Source organism: Trachinotus anak, unplaced genomic scaffold (assembly GCF_046630095.1).
Source record: "Trachinotus anak isolate AG129_WGS33_773 ecotype Australia unplaced genomic scaffold, CSIRO_AGI_Tana_v1 ptg000004l, whole genome shotgun sequence".
In the NCBI taxonomy this organism is placed as follows: domain Eukaryota; kingdom Metazoa; phylum Chordata; class Actinopteri; order Carangiformes; family Carangidae; genus Trachinotus; species Trachinotus anak.
Genome location: NW_027273855.1, coordinates 7,105,318 through 7,125,903, shown reverse-complemented (window position 1 = coordinate 7,125,903; position 20,586 = coordinate 7,105,318). Strand labels below are relative to the sequence as shown.

The 20,586-nt window shown below is 38.7% G+C and overlaps 1 protein-coding gene across 2 annotated transcripts in view; it reads left to right on the top strand.

The window, feature by feature from the left end:
• Positions 1-20,586, top strand: part of LOC139620209 (copine-9-like) — a 105,328-nt gene that overhangs the window by 30,013 nt on the left and 54,729 nt on the right. The window contains exons 3-6 of one of the 2 annotated variants that reach the window (XM_071475525.1): positions 2,276-2,322; positions 6,574-6,677; positions 8,046-8,085; positions 9,487-9,563. In XM_071475525.1, the coding sequence (XP_071331626.1) occupies positions 2,276-2,322; positions 6,574-6,677; positions 8,046-8,085; positions 9,487-9,563 (268 nt within the window). Of the gene's footprint in view, positions 1-2,275; positions 2,323-6,573; positions 6,678-8,045; positions 8,086-8,118; positions 8,540-9,486; positions 9,564-20,586 lie in introns of those variants that run through there. The other variant, XM_071475526.1, reaches the window with a different exon arrangement.

The window sequence follows — 20,586 nt, the reverse complement described above, 5'->3', positions numbered from 1 at the left end:
ATGTTGTGTAGCGCTAAAATACGAATAAATTAGTCATTTTACACCCATTTTTGGTGACGTTAGCTGTATAAACTGTGTGTTAGCTGAATGAACCGTGTGTTAGCTGAGCAATTTGGTGGCTACTGTTAACGAAGTTAGCTAATGTACAACAGCATAGTGGTGACAGTATTTAAAAAAACAAAACAATAACGTTTATGTGCAGGAAGACAGGGTCGCTATTTCATTAAATTGTGCTCTACTTACCGTCTTATGGAGTCCTCCAAGTTTAACCGCAGTGTCTCCAACCGTTGCTTGCCTCTGTTGTTGCAAAAAGCCAGGTAGATATCCCATGATTCCACTCTCTTTGAGCGCAAAAACTACTCATTTTTTTTAAGCTGTTGTTAAAGGTTAAGACTATTGAGTTAGCGTGAGTAATAATTAAAGTTCTTGAAACCGATTGGTATAATTGCTCCATACTCAAATATTTTGACTGGTATTTACTGAAAATATTATGGATATCTTAAAATTATAATTTGTTTGTCAAATACTAATTTCTTTTGTGAAATAAACTTAAATAATGGATGTAAATATAAAGCAAAATTAACTGTTGGATTTTTAAGCATTTATTTTGATATGCGCAACTCAAATAATCAGTTTTGTGATTTTCAGAGATTTTATTAAGATAATATACTTTTTTATTATTGTGATATATACGAAGGCCTTGAATGACTTTTTAGAGTGTAAAACTTTGGCTTAATCACAAAGGCTACTTTTGTTTTCAGATCACTGAGGCTGTTGCCAGGCTAACACCTTTGTAAAGGTTTTGAAATGCTCATTGTAAAGAAAACCAAACTGTTGAAAACTGATCTTAAGCAGCTGTAAATGTAATTGTAATAATTTAAATATAATATATAATTTAAATAAAAGGACAGTGTCAGAATAATAAAGAAAAGGTGAGAAACTAATCATGTGTAATTCAATGCAAATGCTTTGTTGGCAATACTAATTGTTCAGGTCATGTGCGTCTACTCTTGATTAATAAAGATATATCAATATTCAATACGTGGATACATGAATATTTGGACCTGCTGATGAAAAGTCATGACAATTCATACAAGATGTCAACCTCAACTGGTGGGAATGTGAGACCAAATTCAGAAGGGTTTAATCCTCCTGGGACCATGGAAAGTTTGTAAAGAATTTTAAGGCAAGCCACCCAGGAATTTATTAGTTATTAGTGAGTTATTAATGATGGGTTATTAGTAGTGAGCAGACTGACATTACCATAGCTGCTAGCCTGGCTAAAAAAACAAGTCCTCCAAATAAAACAACAAAATAGATCATTTGTAACCTTAAGGGAGCTACTTGTAAGTTTTGCCAACATACCCAATGTTAGCATTAACAGCTGTTTACTTACCAGCCCAGAAAAAATGTTATGAGTTGACCATCAAACTTCATTCCTTTACTCGCCAAGAGCTGTCTTGAGTGGTGGAAAACAAAGTCAATGTCAACACTTGTCTCCATCATGTCTTTTCTTCTATTGAAGTTAGCATGTTAGCCACCGCCCACCTCGTCATTTTCAATTCAATTCAATTCAATTTTATTTGTATAGCGCCAAATCATAATATACATTATCTCAAGGCACTTTACAGGGCATTTTCCGATTAGCGACTCACTATAGCCTCCAATCTGCCCTGAGTAGCTGCTCAGAGGGTGTATTATAACCTCTTTTCTTGTAAATGCAATGATGGCTGAAACTCTTGTCAAGTGACAATCACCACCACCCGCTCCCGGCAAGATACCACAGTTGTACCACAGAAAACTTACAAATGGCTCCTTTAAGAATGCCAAGTGTAAGTGTTTTCTGATCTGACGCTCCTATCGGCAGTAGATCATGTCTGTGCCTTCCAAAACTGTCACACACCCTACGGTTAGGATTTGGTTAGATTCAGCCAAAAACATGACTTGGATTTAGGATTTAGTGAAGCAATTCTGCCTCTTTGTAATTACAGACATTGACAGGAGAGAGGGAAAGTTTCTTTCTCTAACTGTGGTGTTGTAATGTTTATTAGTAAGGAATTACTGACTTTGCTTCTAGCTACACCAGATGTAATGAAAACTGATGTGGGTCATATTGATTTTCTTACCTGAGTCTTTTAATATTGTTAATATTGTGCTGCAGGCGCGAACATGTAAAAAGCATCAGGCTAATCACTGAAATTTAATAGGTTTTTCTTTTTTTCTTCTTTTCTTCATGCTTCCCCTTCGGCTTCTTCTCCATCTCTTTCCCTTCCAGTGGTCGTCCTGTATTTGCAGGCTGTGGGAACCAAAGAGTGGAGGGAGGTGAGTTAAGAAACTTTTGGTTCTCCAATATCAATATCCAATATTTCTCTCTACCTGTCAGTGTATAGTATGAGCATCTTTTTTTTTAAAGAATGCTATATAATAAGTATTAACTTCAAGATGAAGTCCAAGAGGTGAACTCACTGCAAACCCCTGATAGCATTGTTGTAGAAAAATTGAAAGTGTCAGCCTCTTCACTTGCCCACACAAGTGTAACCACTGTCTGAAACTGACTCAGGTAGGAGAAAAAATATAACCATATGACCGACCCCATTAACAATATAAGTTAAAGAATGAATAAATAAAAAGGGTGTAATTATATCAGGTTTCTGAGGTTAGACAAAAGGAATTCACATCATGTCTCAGGGCTGAGAGAAAAAGAAAGGCAGTTCTGCCTTAGTTTCGTTATATGCACCATCTGCTCCACCTGACTTCTTGCTGTCTCACCCTCTGTCACAGGCGGGTCGTGTGGCCCTCCCTTCATTACTGCCTCTTTGAATTTCTTCCCTTTTTCCGTTTTTTGTGAGTACGTCTCTCCAGCACATAGATACGTTTCCATGTCATCTCTTAGCCCTTTTTTCCTTCATCTGTCTATTTTCCTGTGGCGTCCTGTCTTCAGTTGGTGTACTTCCTCATTTGCAAATTCAAAGTCAACACGGATGTGTCAGTGCGACTGCAGATCCCCTCACTTCAAGACACCTCACACCTTTTTCATGCCACGTGACAGGGTTTAATCAAAAACACGGCGTGAATTGCGCTGCAATCAGCAGAGTAAACATCTCGCTGCCAGCCGCTCACATATTGACACCATGAGTAGATAATTGTGCTTGAATGGAAACCTTACAAATCCTGTTTGCTTTTGACATGATGGTGTTCATTATGGCAGTGCTTGTTTAGGGTTGTCACGATATCATATTTTTAATACAATTATTGAGGCCAAAAGATTTCACAATAATATTATTGCTATATCTATAGAAAATTTGAAATAATGATTATGTTAATAATAATAATAATAATATGCTATAATAATGCTATCAATCAAATTCATCTTTAACTTTGTTTACTGTGTGTTTTGTCTCTTATTCTCATATATGTATTGTTAACACAATATCAATATTTCATTATTTGAGTATCACGGTTCTTGTCAGTATCAGAATATAGCAACACCCCTTATGTATAATTTGGAAGTGTTACTTTGTTCTTTTGGGGGAGAAATAGTTCATTTGAATCCCTTTTAGCAGAAAAAAATCAGTCTGTACAAGCAGAATTTGTTTCATCATATCACTACATCCTGAAGATCCAGTGTGATGTCCCCAGCCAGTCCATATTTTGTGGTTTGTGTAAGGTTATTGTAATTTTGTGCTTCTTTTCTGCCTATTTACTGCCGCAGCTGCATCAGGCTGTGCACTAAATTGTTTTCTGATCACAAGTGGTTCCATTTTTCCCGGCCAATGGATACGATCCTCCGCTTACAGTCTCCCACAAATCATCTGTGGTGTCCGATGGAAGACTACAGATGGACTATTCTGTGGTTACATGCTCTGAAACCAGAATAAACACCTAGTCACACCAGCATTTAAAACTGTGAAATCTGGTGGTGAAATCGGTGTATTTTAATGGAACTGAGCACGATGAATGCATTCTCTGATGAAGTAACTTTGATGACTCTGATACACAAATATTTGTGGTTGACAAGATAACCTGGAAATAATAAGATAAGAGCTTCAATAAAACCCTTCAATGAAACTGTTTACAATGCCCAGAGGGAGGAAATAACACAGTACAGAGAAAAATGAAAGACACTTAGGGAGCTATTGTAAATGACTAGTTACAATAGCTCCCTAAGCGTCTTTCCTTTCTTTTGTTTTCTTTTTTTCCCAGCTGGCTAGTTAACAGTTAGCAGTAGAGAGACAATCCACAGTAACATCTCACCAAGTGTCACCAAACCTCTAGAGGTGAATATTTTTTGTGAAGATGCTTGGATGAATTTCACTCTGGTACTCTCTGATCTGATTATTTCCATGTCATCTCGTTTGCATTAAAGGACATAATGGACATCTTAATCAGCTTCTCACTGTGAGTAGAGGGAAGTCTCACTCCCAAATGATCACGTATGAACGCTTGGTCAGGACCAATGTTGTGCATGAACTCTTTCATGTTTTTGCACTGAGCGTATCCGTTTGCAACCAATGAATGCGAACCTGAGGCTCACGCACCAGAGGGTGGCAGTAATGCGCCAAAAAGCTGTTCGCCATTCAAACCGAGAAGTGTATTTTACAGTGGCAACCAAACTAAATTCATAGCACAGGGCGATGAACCTGAGGGATGATAAATAATAAGTAATTATAATAATAATTAAATGTTATTTTTCCTGTTTGAAGGAAAGAAAAAAAAAAACAGATAACAGAGTTTAAAATGAAGTGCTTCATTTCAGAAAAATGAAATAAAAAGTGTAACTTCAGTTAACTTTTTCTTTCTCTTTTATTTACTCTATTTCACATCTAAACAGTCTCAACCATTTTTATGATAAACAATTTCAACACATCTTAATAGCTTAAACACCTCCTTTTCTCTTTCTTTCCCTTTTATATCCCACCCCCCATTCTCCCCACTTATTCCTCCTGTCTTTCAGACCCTGACCACAGTTCACCTGTAAGTGAGCTTGGTCATAGCACATCTGTCAGCTGGTCACTGTAATGAAGCCAGTGTAACTGCCTCTGATCTATTTTATGTTTTTGAATTGCTTATGTTTTTTTAATCTGCTTTGAGTCGTGCTGCTTTATGACACATTGTTTATGTGGTAAAACTCATTGGTTTTTCTTCAAGCTCTGTCTGTGATTGGAGGCTAACTGAAAAAAATAGCTCAGAGCAGAAATGAACGTGAACTAGGTCATTTTTTGGAGCTAAGATTTAAATTGGGAACTATGAATGTAAACTAGCTCCTTTAAATCTGTGTGAACTGAACTTCTAGCTAACTGTTGTTAAGTGTGAACTTGCACACTTGTCAGGACCTCTTGGCATCAGTTTTTAACGTGCTCCAAATGTTTTCTGTGGCACTGAAAGTTGACATATGAGTCAAGCAAATATATAGGGCAAGATTGCATTATGGTTTTGAAGTCACAGTGAAATTTCTTCTGTATTTAACCAAAACTACAGTCTTTCCCCAATCCTAACCAAAGCAGTTTTGTCGCCTACACTGAACTACAGAACTCGGATGCGAACCTGTCTCAGGTGTGACAGCCGTTCACTTTGCATCCCCACCAACCATCTCTACTAATGCTCAGTGCTTTGAGGTGGACGGGACTCAGTGCACCAATTCGAATCAAGCAATATTTGAATCAAAATATGTCGACAACTGTGGGGTGGTTTTCTTATGTTGCAAGGCTGCTGTCCATCAAATTCATCAGTATCAACTTTTTGACTGTTAAACACTAAATAATCAATACCTACAGATGTTTTTTCCTACCTTTAAATTTGACTGTGTCTTATTTTATTGGCTAAAGTGACACAACTCTCACATACAATGGCACAGCACCTATTAACCAATCATGCCTGAGTGATATTATAACATTATAAGGCCACCAGCCCCAAAAATACAAAATGCTACAAGGACATACCATGGAATTTTCCCTGCAGGTCGATACTGCAGGTAGGTTCTGAGGTCCAGTGCACTCCCCTGCGAGGCCCTGGTAATGGATAGGCTGGGGACACAGCTGATAGCGTGGATTATGTGCACTGGGCACTAAAGACATGAGTCAAGGTATTGAGGCTGTGGCGAAGCAGTGCCAAGATCAATAGCTCATTACATGGTGCTGTCGGGCCAGGCCGCAGAGGCGAAGCTGGCAGTCCACTGGGGGGATTACTGGTGTGATTGTCAGGGAGATGGAGAGACGGCCTGGCCCAGGAGGGAGGCTGGGACTGGGACTTTGTGGGCTTGCATGGTGAAGTGCTGGCTCTAATGTTGCTCTAATGTAGGAGTCTGATTTCTCTGGGGACACAAGCTTTAGCACATAGCACAGCGAAGCTCAGTGTGATACCATGTGATGGTGCTTTGCAACTTTTGTATTTGTGGATTCCAATCCTGTGTGAAATGTTGCATTGGTAATATGGGTTTCTGTTGAATCTCATGAACTTTATTCACTTCTTTCTCTGGCGTATCGTCTTAATGTGAGTCTAATGACATATATTGACTCTTGAATCAATGCTGTTATTACCACCAATCATCACTTTCTTATTTATCTATTTTTGTAGTTTGGCAGGACAGAGGTAATCGATAACACTCGGAATCCAGATTTCGTCAGGAAGTTCGTCCTGGATTTCTTCTTTGAAGAGAGACAAAATCTAAGATTTGATGTGTAAGTAGCCTAACACACCAACTTTTTTTTGAATAAATATAAATTCATTTATAAAGTCAGATACACCCTGCTATGTGAATACTCAAATGTGGATTCAAAGCAACAACCCTAGGGCAGAAATGCCTTTGATTACATTTGAATAATTTCTTTCTCTGCAGGTCTTCAGTTTGGTGAAAAGTTAATTTTAACCCATTAGAATAAATGAACAAGCCAGTCTTTGCTAAGATTAGATGCCCAGTCATGGAAGGAAGTTTCTTTTTAAATAATAATAATAAGAAAAAGCCTCTTATTTGTCAACCCCACTGATTTAAATTAGTGTCTGTGTGTCCACTTGGCCGTTTTGCATGCTTCACCCACCTGTTATCCTTAATCAATAGCAGAGAAAGATCAGTTGCATGGCTCTGTGGTTTTAATAAAGGCACAGAGATGTGCTTTTACTGCTGGAGTAAGTATATATACAGCTCAAAGGGGGTTTGTTTGAACAGGAACTTTGTGATGATGCTATTAAGTCATAGTTGAGCTTCCGTCCTGATTTGAAAGGTGATTATCTATGTCCAGTCCAGAAGAAGCTTTTTGTGAAGAATTCCCAGATGCTATAGTAGTGAGAGGCTGCATTTATCAAAATATTAAGCTAACATCACGATAGCTCTCAGACGTTCTTTCATTTTTCATTCTTAAAATAAAATAAAATTGGTAGACCTAAAGGTATATTAATGATTGAAAGCACTGGTTACTTGAAAAGTGTAGTGTCATAGAAACGGGAGTTGATCAGTTCAGCTTAGCATGAAGAGACAACGCAGGAGGAAATTGAAATATTTCTGCCAGCAAATCTAAAGCTGGGTATCTAAAGATAGTAATTAAAATAATTGATCTATGGTCGCGAGACCTATTTCTCTCCACACCAGAAATAAAAAATCAATAATCAACAATTATTCTACTGACCACTCTAGGCTAACAGTCATTGCATTACTTGGGACATTACTTTCCATTGTTAAACTTGCCTTTCCACAAGTTTCATATCTGTTTATGTAGGAATGTGTAGAAGGATGCTGTGGCTTAACAAGCAGCTAGCCAACGAGTTGGAGGTATTTACAGACCAGTTAGCTTAGCCTTGGTAATTGCAAAGCACTCCACAAAACCAAATGCAAATTATACACTTGTAAATTTATATTGGCATTATCCTGTATTTTAAGAAAAAAAATAATTCACACTTGTAACCCTCAGAAATACACACCACATATAAAAACATTACACTGTATTATGTAGCTCAGCAATGTGCCAATGCAAATAGTAAAAAAGTAGCCAGTAGTGTCTTGCAAGTTATTGCATCTCATCACCTCTTTTTTTCCTTTTTTCTTTTTAACACAGGTACAATGTCGACTCCAGAAGCTGTAACATTTCCAAACACGTAAGTACAGTATGTCAAACTCAGCTGAAAACATCCATCACATTGTATTCAGTATTACTACACTGTTAAGGCTAACTAACAGTGCATGAATGCAGCAACTGATGATGATTCAGCATGAATAAAAGTATTTAGTATTCTGTAAATCTGTCTTTTTTTATGTCTTTCCTAACAAAATAAATCACATGGGAGAGCAGAAGGTGAGTGGTTTATGTGCAGATTATGTGTTCCTCATGAGTCCTGATATTATACTTCATTCGCTTTACTTTTTAGTTTCCAGTATATTTCAATGTCCCCACAAGAGTCTTGTGAATTTTTTCATTTCATTCACTTTAATTTTATTGTATTTTTCTCCCATTATTTCATCTTATTTCATCAAGGACAAACATGAACAGCTCCCTCCTGGAAAGCTTCTACCATAGTGTTGTTCCTCATTTTGTCTTTATCGTTCGCTCAGGTAAACCAACTATCAGAACTCCACTTCAAAGCAAAAGCAGCTGTTGTTGTTTGAGACAGTACACCACAGCAGATTGTGCATGTCAGGGCATTCACTGCACACATACTCCCTTTTCGGGACTCACACCTACACCTGCTCGCGCCCACACACACACACAACAAGAATTACCAGGTAGTGCTGTGCAGGAGTTTCTTTGTGTCATGTCATCTCCCTGATTTTTTATGTTATCATATGTTTTTCTCTGTGAAGTGTGGGCTGGTTGTAAAGTCCAAAATGTGTTGTGCAATGAAAAAGCTGACTGTAGGAAAAAAAAAAAAAAAAAAAATTCTACTATGAGGACATATGCTTCATGCACAACATGGCCCGAATAATCAATCAGTCCACAAGCATCTGAGTGATGTGGACTTCCTGGGCTTGACCTAGTTGGGTTTATTCATGCCTATATAAAAGGTGAAATGAAACCCTAAATTTAATTTTTAATTTAACTTTAATAATGTGAGATTACATTTTAATGGAACTTTAATAACTTCAATATCTCTAATACTATCCCTATTGATTTTATAGTCTTTTGTAATTGCTATTGAACTTAAGTGTTAACCCTGTTTATTAAACCACAGGAGGTCCAGAAATATATAAAGTCATTAGTTTAGTGTTCATGTATTTTAATGGGCAGGTTCCCCTGTGCTAACTTATAAACTGCTGTGGAAAAAGTTTAAGAGCTAACCCTCAAATAAATGGGAATGTCAGCACTGAGCATACCGCGGTGTCTTGGAGATGTGTAAAATTAAGAATGGCACCATGCCTGCATCAAGCAGGTCATTATTATTGAATCTGCAGGTTGTATTTATGGTTCTTTTCAGTTTGTTAGAGCCTGATTTGAAACCAGGACTCGCTCTTGGCCCTGTGATTCAATTAATTCACTCTTTTCGATCCTTTGTTCCCCTAAGGACTTTCTGGGCCAGACCTTCTGTACCCTCGGAGAAATCATCGGCTCCACAGGAGGAAGGCTGGAGAGGACCCTTTCGTAAGTCCGCCAACATCCTTGCATCCTGTCTGTTGTATCAGTGAGAAATTACTGCAGCTTTTTGTCCAGGTTTTAAATCACATTCGTAACAGGAAATATGCACATAAATAATTTCTGCAGTTGGACAGAATAAAATGAGTCTTCCTCCGCCTCTTGCGTTATATTTATTGATGGCTGGTGTGGGAAACAACACTATGAGCCATCTCACTAATGCAGTGTGCATAGACTCACCCAGCTGAAATAGCCTCATCTATTATACTGTTTGATCAGAATGTGAGAGCCCAGATCAGGCTCTTGCATTACTGCATACTGAGCCCTTATTGCTAAAGTAGTATTGAGTTTTCGTTATGCTAGGGACTAAATCCTGTGCCAGTATTTCGTTGTGAGCAACTTTGGCTAGTGACAGATAGATATACAATCTGCTCATATTTTCTGTTTTGTCATGAAAATAGTAGAAATTTATGCTTTTTTCCACATCAGAAAAGCAAAATACTGTGAAACGTTTGCAAGTGCAAACCATTATTTTTATTGCATTTCTGCAGCGTTAGATAACACACTCCTCTCTGAGGAGTGAAAGGAATGCTGGGCAACCGAGAGAGGTGAGGTGAGGTCAGAGAGGTTACAAGCCAGATTTAAACTCATTTTAAGCTATGGCCCTTTTTCTGCCTTTACACTGTGGAGCTCATCATGCAGGGTGCCGGGAGACAGTTCTTCACTCCTGTAGTGATCACAGTAACACTCATTGTAGAGCAGCAGATGGATGAGGAGCTGTATAGTACCAGCTGAACAAGTGTAACTGGAGCACAGCAGCACTTGCCAACATGAGAAGCATTTTCTGTTTAGTTTGTACGTCCATTAATGTAGCAAATGACATCTGATCTCAATCATTCCTAATCCCTTATTTTGGAAGAAATAACTTTGTCAGAAATTGTTCTTGAAGAAAAATTGCTTCGATCATGTACTGGTGTTCCATGACAAACTGATTTAGATTTTCAATTTTAATGAATAGAGTCAAAGTCCAATGGAGGAGAGAGCTGCGGGGAGATGAAGAGATCGATTTTGTGACACTTTGTTTTCAAGCTGTTTTCCACCGACAGGCGAGAGTAGGCTATTTGCCTGTTTGCCTTGACAGTTTCAGCTGTAGCCCTGCCTTCCTCTGAGGTGTCCCAGGTGGTGGTGAAATGTGCGCCGTCAGGTGGTCACTACCACTTTAACACTTGTGATGAAAGCTGAATCTGTAACCAAACAATGAAGCTAGTCCGAGCTAGAAATACTGTCACTCACACAGTATCTGAGATAGATCTTTTCCAACTGTAAGTTAAGATCATGCTCACTTCTAGGGCTGCATCCAATGATTATTGTCATATTCATTAATTTGCATGTTCTTTTCTCAATTGTTTTGTCTTTAAAATGTCAGAAAATTGAGAAAAATATTTTTTGAACCAACCATCCAAAACTAGAAGGCATTAAGGCATTTGTAATGTTATAAGACAAGCAGAAAGTGTGCACAGTGGGGCAGTTGGTACTAGCAAATATTTGGCATTGTTGTCTGAAAAGTTACTCGAAGCGATAAATCAGTTATCACAACAATGTTGTGGCCAGTTTCGTCTAATTGACTAATGAACTCTTTTAGTTCTAATATCTTCAAACAAATTAAAGTTATTAAAGTCAATTATTTTGCATGTTAGCATAAGCTGCACTTCTTTATACCTGAGGCAACGCTTGGATCTTAAATGTCAATGTCACAATTGAATCAAAACAAATCATTAAACAAGTCTAAAGGTAGTTTTAGACAGTAAGCGGTTGCTGCCGCTGCCTCCATTGTTTTCAGTATTGGCTTCAACATCGCCTGCTGACCTCAGTGGCAGCAGCAGCTGCCATCAGAGTTCATGATGGTTGAGTTTTTTCAACTTGCTGCTGCGGCTCGCTGTGTTACCACCGCACAGAAACTACAGAGAGGAAAATGATAAGGGAGCTGATTTGAAAGGTACTGTGTGCAATATCAGCTTCAAAGTCCAAAGATTATGCAGCAGCCTGTGATGTACAGGCTGGTAGGACTGGACGTAGCTGGGTTCTGTCATGGTGGCATTTCACCCTACTACCACTGATTCTAAATAGAGAGCAGTGATGTTACCAGGCAGCCGCCACAAGGGCTGCCGCTCACTGTCTGAAAACACCTCAGGAGTTACAGACACGCTAGCTGCTTTTGGAAGACCAGACTGTGCATTCACCTAAATGCTAACATCAGCAGGCTAACATGCTCACAGTGACACAGAAAATCATAGTGTTTACCATCTTAGTTTAGTGTGTTTCCATGCTAACATTTGGTAATTAGCACTAAAATTAAAGTACAGCTGTGGTTGATGGAAATGTCATCTGTTTTACAGATTTTAGTCTACCTGATGATGGTGCTAAATAACATCAGCTTATCAAACATTATTACCTTCAATTCATCCTATGGAAAAATGAATGTGTGTAGCACATTCTATGACAACCCAGTCAAAGGTTATCAAGACATTTTACTCAAATGCCACACGTCACCCTGATGGGGGCACTAAAGGAAAACTCAAGGGATCACCAAAGACATTAGGGTACATCATCTGAGAAAAGACTGAATGAGTAAAAACTTACCAGCTGGTGAAACCAGAGGAAATATCAGGAGACCACCTGAGCCAAACTGGGGACTAAAATATGTGTAGAAAATTCAATGGCAGTCCATCCAGTGGTTGCTGAGATATTTCGGTTTGGACTAAACTGACTGACATTGCCAGCCCTAAAGTTGCACCACTAGCATGGGGAAAAATATTGTTCCTTTGGACCTTGAATTCAGATTTCTTTCATCTTACTGCTACATTTCCCAAGGTCTCAAATCATTTACAGGTTATATTCTATTGATATTTTCACCACAATTTGTAGTTGCTGCCCAAGTTTTCTAGTTAGCTGATTTGCACTCCTCAGTATTTTGGCGTTGCTCATGGAGGTTTAGCTCAACCTAACGACAACAGCTCTGTTTATAGACAAATACTTGTATAATTAAAACAGCGGCCTGTCAGTAGCAGGTCTGTCTGGGTTGGTAAAGTTTTGTTCTGGGATGGTGGTAGAGTATATGAATCACTGCCATTGACTTCAGCTGGACTTGGAGCTGAGTCCAGCCAACTAGGGGCCAGTTTATGGCCCCTGCAGCTGTCCCCTGCCAGTAGCACTATTGACATGTTTTAGAAAGCTTATCATGCTCAGACAGACCAAACAATCAATCGGCTATGACCTGCTTTCAACACACAAATGCCACATAGCTGGGTGAGCAAGGGACAAAGAGGAAAACATAGAGAGTAGTTAGAGTATGGCATCATTTGAATGTAAAGTGAATGTTATGCCAATGCCATGAAAACATACAGAAATACAAAAATAGCCATGATAGTGGATGCATCCAAGCCGTCATTTCTGCACAAAGACAAGACACAAATGCAGACATTGGAAATCTAACTGTCAGACACACACAAATGTTGGTAAGAGATTAATAGATTTATGTTCCCTATATTTTTAATTACATGGAGTTTTAAAGACAGGGACAATTACTCACACTCATCACAAACCTGCCATAGGTTCCATGTGATTAATCATCTTTTCTTTTTATCCGTTAATGAAATTCTCCTTGAGGAGAGAGATGAGAAAAGTGACATATGTGAAAGGTTACATACAATAAGACTCCTGTCTGCAGGATTTTTATAATGATTCATTCTGTGATTAATGGGGCACAATGGAGCTTAAAGACACTGACAAGGGGAATTCTGCAACACTGTGCAGATAACAGTCTGATCTCACCATTAAATGACGGGATGACTGTGGAAAACCACTTGCAGCCTGCTGGGATTTAAATTTCCTTTTTTTTTATTTATTTTTTTTCATTTGTGACATTTGTTTTACTGACACTTACTGTAAACATTACATGGTTTACAAATTGTTTGATGGACAATTGTATATATATTGTCAAACAATAGTTGAACATCAGATTAATGAAATGTTGTAAATACTAGGTAAACTCTCACAGACTATCCAAATGAACTGTAACCAAAAAATTGCAGATTAAAGATTTAGACAGGTCAATGTTAGGTCAAAATTGGTAGATATGTAAAATCATGTGCAAACTTGAAAACATAGTTTTTTCTTGACTCTACAAGTACATGATTTTAAAACCATCTGTTTCACTCCCTCTGTCTTGTGTGTGACTAAAGTAGTCTGCTGCTCTAATTTTTTAGGTGTATTTTGTCGTTGTTGCAGAAAAGATTTGGCGATCTGTCGCGTAAAGAATTTAAGGTGAGACCTTTGTTGCAGTTATTTCATGACCAATTAAAAAGCTATATCTTAAGTTAAAGTATTCCTTATATGTATTTTATTACATTCAAGTATTTGTTGTCAGATACTGAAATTGGAAAGCTAGAAGTTCCATGAAGAAACAAAAAATGCACACTTATCAAAATGTCAAATATCATTTCAGACCTTTTACTCATCAGTAGGAATCACTGGAAAGACAGGTGCGTGAGTCATTAAAGGTGCCCTGTGGTGTTTCCGTTTCCATTAAGTTTTCCCCCTCAAAATGCTATATTACCGAAGCCAGACAAAGAGATGAAAGGAATTCCCTTCCTCACAAAACATTTGCAAAACCAATCAAAATGGGCAAAAAAGCTGCTAACATCTGGCTTTTGTCGGCAAAAGAAAAGGGTTCAATCGGCATTCACGCCCCGGTCAAATGACTCTGTGGCAGATGTGGGAATTTATCGGCTTCAGCTCAGATCGGCATTGAAGTAAACACAACATCCAGGTGAAACTGCTAATTTTGACCCCCTTCCTTCTGTAACGTCTTTCAGAACACACAGACACAGGCCTGTCGCCTGTCCAGCGCTGTGCTGTTACACCAGAAACACCGCAGCTACACTGACCTCGGGATAAAAGAGTGAGCTGCAGCTCCCAAAGTTTTACAAACACACATTCACCGATTGAAACATCTCATATGCTTCGACACTTCAAGGGGGTCAATCGGCTTTCATTAGCGGGTTTACAGGTGTTTTTTTTTTTTTCTGTCATAACAATAACTAGGATATACTTTATACAAGAACTATGAAAAGCTTCACATTACTTTGACAGCTTATTAGAAACTCAGCTTTCAGGTTTCAGACTTTATGGTTGCACTGGGCTTTTTAGTTTAGTTTTTTCACAGGCGCCTATAAATCTCTCTTAAAGGAAAACTGTGGGAAAATGTGATTTAACTCTTTAAAACAAACGGTAGAAAACAGACTGAAGCATTTTGATGCCTAAAAAAAACCCTTTTGAAACCATTCAAAACGCAGCTAATCCCCCTCTGTGTCATACACTTCTGCCTGCAGGCTCTCAGCTGCCTTCACACCTCTCACAGCCTATTTGCATTGGCTAGTGTCCACCCCCCCTTGTTTGGTCTCATTGGCCTCGTAAAACATCTTCTAGCTAGAAAGCTTGCCGAAGGCAGAAACTAAAAGCAACGCTTTCCCTGACGCAAAGAATTGCTTCATCGTGTATTCGATTGGGTATGCTCGGTATCTTTAGCAATTTAAGCTACCCACCAAAAAAGATTGCGCACACTTATGATACACAAACAAAGCTCTTAAAACCATTCTTATGAGAACCAAAAGTGAATTACACATTACATTTATATTGGCATTGTTCCACATTTTAAGAAAAGGAAATTATTCGCACTATAGTTTTGCAAACCACTCTTTTGAAAACCAAAAGTGAATAATTGTACTTATATTACCATTGTTCCATAATTTAACACCAGCAATAGAACATCTCCTTACATCTCCCTTTAATTTCTTCTTTTAGCTTTTTATAGAGTGAATTTACAAATATCTCTCAAATCATATTTGCACTCTTGTATTAAAACTTTTGTACGCAGTCTGGAATTGACTTTGATTTCGCTCTGAACATATTTATATTACAATATACTGAATCATTGAGCTGTAAGCACAGCATTGACACATCACATTTCAAAGTTGTCATTCGTCTTAGCTTGTACTTGTCAATTTACACAACCAGCAGACATTGAGTAACTTTAGCATTCATTTGTAGTTGTGTTTCTGCACGCCTAACAAGTATAATTTCAGTATTCACTCTTATTGGTGCTCTGCTTTGGTCTTTATCAACTCCTGAACTGCTTAATATTCCAATGTGCTCAAAACAGGGTTAATGAGAGCTGTAAGACTAACAGTGAAGTCCTGGCTACCTAAACCAAAGCAATGAGCAAAAAGATGCTGAACACTGTGTAGAGCTGAGGGAGACAGACAGCAGATTGAGTTGGTTAATAATGCCTTTCACATTAAAAATAGTCACTTGATTCTTAGTTAATATAAAATATTAATTACTGCAGCTTTAAAAGTTGGCTACACCTGCACTGAGAGAGAGAAATCTTACTGCACCAAGGGGCATTTTGTAGTGTTGTACTGTGCTGAAATGTACAATGGCAGATGGCAAGATTTCCCATAATCCCAACAATAACTTTTTATCTCAATTATTCACTACCATGCATCTGAAAGTCCTAAAATACCTGAGACAAAAATACCTGGTGGCCTCAATTCCCTTTCAACACAAATGTTTTGATTTGTAACTGTCACATTATTCCCTTATGATCTCTCTATACACCTTGCGTCCATGGCTTTGTCACAATAATACACAATAATTCCCTTCCACACCTCTCCCCTCTCCACCACAAGCTGAGCAGTTTGGCTCTCAACGGCCTGAGAGGTTTAGCCAGAAGAAAAATGAAAGGAGGCAAAAGAAGCGGCTTTACAAGAAGTGCTTTGGTAAAAGGGTGAAAATGAAAAGGAGAACAAAACAATAAGAGAGCGACAGAGCACAATCGCTATTCCTCCCATATGGTCAGTGTATCTGATGGCTGCCTGCAGGGAATAGACAGCTGTCTGGAGTAAAGCCCAGGGGGTGAAAAAAGGGAGGATGAAAGGAGAAAGGGAGGCAGAGGGGAGATGGAAAGTGAAAGGGAGGTATGTGAAGGGTGACAGACAACTCAGCAGACCAGAGAGAGCGAGGAGGGAGAGAGAGAAAGGAAATGTAATTCACCACAAGGAAGGAAGCAAAGAAAATATATGAAGGAGATTGAAAAGGAGAAGAGGAGAGAAGAGAAGAGAAAAAGGGAGATCCAGAAAAAGTCCTCTCCACATGAGCTGTCATTTAGAAGACTGCACTCGTGAAGCAAGCTGAAAGTCTGCACACACACAGACACACACACAGACACACACACAAAATCTTGGATACATAGACCTTGTATATAAAAAACTTCTAAGTGTACATGGTGTATTGATTTTTCTTCTACATTTGCTGTCATCAAACGCTCACTCACACACACACTCACACGCACAAAGAGTCGAGAACCTATATGGTTCTGGTAGCCTCCTCATGTTGGTGGGTGTACATTTTTATAGGTCAACAGTTTTAGAAACGGGCTCCATGCTGCGTGGCGAACTAAGCACTCCTTTCCACTTACCTGTGTGTTGCTATGGTAACCGAGGGGGGCTATTAGCCGAGGCGGTAAAAGTATAACAATGATCCAAAATGCACCCTTTTGAAAAAATAAATGGGGAGCTCAGCAGGATGTCTTATACGTACACCCATACAGTACGACCACAGGGCAGAGGTATTTTTAAACTGGAATTGATTTTTGTCTGTTGATACATAATCTGTGATGCACACACACATGCACATGCATCACTTACAGTTGACAAGCATGCAAAAAACAGACATATCACCCAATTGTGAATCTAATGTGAAAAAATGAGGCCGATCTATTAACAATCCCACACACTTCCAGTCGCCCAGATGTAGATTGATGAGGTGGATAGTGGGCTAAATAAGCTGTCCGCGGGGATGGTTATGTAGGTGGGTTTATGATGGCAACCCAGCCTGTGTCATGAAATTATACCTGTCTGGATTTTGCTGCGAGACATTGGGTAGTCTCAGTGTGTTAGAGGGTAGGGTGTGTAATTGGGGGCAGTTAGTGAGATGCCTTCTGCTCTGTGGCTGATGTCATACAAAGAAATATCCAATACACAGAGGTGCCACAAACTTTTAGCACAGAAAAAAAATTGTGAGACAAATAAAATAACATATTTTCTGCTCTGTGAGAAGAAGAAAACAGTAAGTATTATGCACTGTCGGTGAGCTGCTGGTGGTGGAGGAGGCATTTATAGATGATGTTTTTGTTTGTCTCTGCTGCAAAACAGTATAATACAGACTGACAGGCAGGAACACATTGTTAGAAAGTGACTTGTGCTGAATTTAGCCATGACCAAGATCCCAGATTATCATAGGTTGCCCAATTGCCTTTATTGAAGAGAAATGTCCATTTCATTGTATTGAAGAGTCATCAAGGGTTGGGCAGTACCATGATGAATACTATGTTAACTTTGATAAATTCTGCATATCCTATTCATATCTCTTGGTGTGTGAGGCAATTGTGGGCAATGTTGCCAAATCAGTGACAGTATTGTTTTGTATTCATATTTCTGGCCATGCTGGCAGCATGGCTGTAGGTATGGCGCTGTCAGATTGTTAGTAGTTTGATCAACCACGTCGGTCCAGACTCTACACAGCAACTATTGGATAGACTGCTATGAAATGTGGTGCCTTCATGGTGCTGGGGGATAAACTCTAATGAGCCTTGGTGAGCCCCTGACTTTTCATCTAGTGCCACCGGCAGGTCAAATTATTCACCTAGCCAGTGAAATATATCAAAATCTAAAGGCTGGTTTGGCATTTCCAGCTTACATACATCACAATAAAAGATTTATCCATATTGTTCATTCTTAGAGCTATTAGGGGCAATAATACTTTAATTGTGTTAGGTAAAGAGAACTTTCCAGACAATTTGGCAAACTAACAATACTCTGACACAATTGATAGGACTTACAAGCAATCAGAGCAACGAAAAGTGTAGCATAGTGCAGGGCAGGGCTGGTTGGTAAAGCAAACTTTTTCCAAATCCTGTCGAATAATATGGCAAACATATCTTTCTTATCAGCAAATGCTTTAAGTGCAATTGTGTATTGTTCTTTAAGAGAAAATATACTGTTCAGTTTGCTTAGTACTATTATTACAGCAGATATAAAAGACCTCTCCACATCACTGGAAATCATCTTGGTTGTTAAAAAAATGCTTCAGTGCCTGTCCTGTGTCAGTCATCGTATGAAGCCCACTCCATTTTAAATAAATAGTTGTGATTAGCTCGACCTGTTTTAGGACAGTTGAAAATCTGTCTGAATGGGAGCAGGGCCAAACCCATCTGCAAGAATGAATAACTATCTGCTGACTGGTCTGGTTTCCAGGCTAATTGGATCCATGCAAATTTTGAATCGTGGTAGGGATGGGGCGCCACACTTCCTCAGAGACCTTATCTCAGCTGCTTGTATCTGCAGTGTAATTCCTTTGGATACTAAACAACACTTTGAATGAACAGAACCAAGACTGAACAGTATGAACTTTGCACTATAATTCAGCCCTTCTTCACAATTACAGTGTGAAATAAAACTTCACTTCTGCAGTGGATGTCTGCAGCTAATGGTTAATCTCACAGCTTTTTTACCACCTCTCATGAATTAGACAACAAGGTAACTAAAGTTGTCTTATTTGGGCAGCTTCTCCCTCTTCACTTTTTCTTATAAAGGGGAGGCATGGTCTCAAAATTGGAGTTGCTAGCATATATCCTGACTGAGTCATAATCAAGGGGTCAGTAAGGCTCAAACTAAGTGCTTGTGGTGTTGTCAAACTGTGTCTAATCCTCTTCAACGACATCTTTCACTCATGAGTAATTGACCATTCAGAACAGCTATAAACCCTTTTGCCTTTGGACATGGACGGACAACACTCACTCTGTTTTGAGTTTACCCCAAAATTTAGCCACGAACATCATCATCATCGTCAAATTAATCCAAAATTACAACATCGACAACACGAATGGCAGAGATTACTCCCCAGTGAAACCAAATCTTGGCTGCACCTTTGATATCCTGGTTTCCATGAATATCAAAAACAGGAGAAGTGACGAGGGACTCCACCGTGTCAAAAACCTACATTGAATGTGCTTAAATTAATCCACTAAATCTAAAAACTGTTCTGGGAGTAGATGCAGAAGTGAAGTATCTTATTCCCAGAGCTCTTAATTATCTGTGAGGCGCTAAAAAGCTGATCCAGTGGAGGAAGCTTATATTGTGAATTCTTGTTAGTAACTGACATAGCATGATCTAAAGTGAATTACCTAGGTTATTTAGTTAGGAAGCTGAATTTCAAGCTTGAAGAGTAACTTAACACCAAATTCACTCTTTTGAGTGAAATAATTTATGTCCAGTCACTTTATCACCCTGTTGATCATGGCCCCATTCTATAATGTTCATTACAGTAGTTACACTAAGGCTGTCCACTTGACCCTGGACAAAATCTGTGTAAAATGCATGATGTTCCCTGGGACACATACTAATAAAAAATATAAATACAGCAGTCAGATGCCAGCAGTGTAGGCAGTATAAAAATATTACTTTCAGAGTGGCATAAGTAGAAATGCTACCTCTACTTCACTGCAAATTAACCCCCCTCTGTACCACTGATTCAAATCCCCTATTGTCTATAAAAATATAAGACACTGCACCACAAGGTTTGGTGGCTCTTATTTTTAGATAGTCTTGAATAAAATCTTATATCTACAAGACTGTTGACAGCAAAGTATTGTGGAGGATGAGTTTCTTAGCTTCCGCACTGTAAAAATAAAGACATTAAGCCAGGGCAAGATGGTCTGGTTGGTTGCAAACACTTTTGAGTTGAAAAAGTCCTCGAAGAAAGTGTTGTTTGAACAACATTATGTCAACAAAATAAAGGTGTGCCTTTAAGTAATGAATGAGTGTGAGGAGAATATTCCCCAATTTGTCTTTTATTGCTATGATGAACTGCCGCTAGTGACATTTACCAACATGGATGTCACGAGCTCACTTGG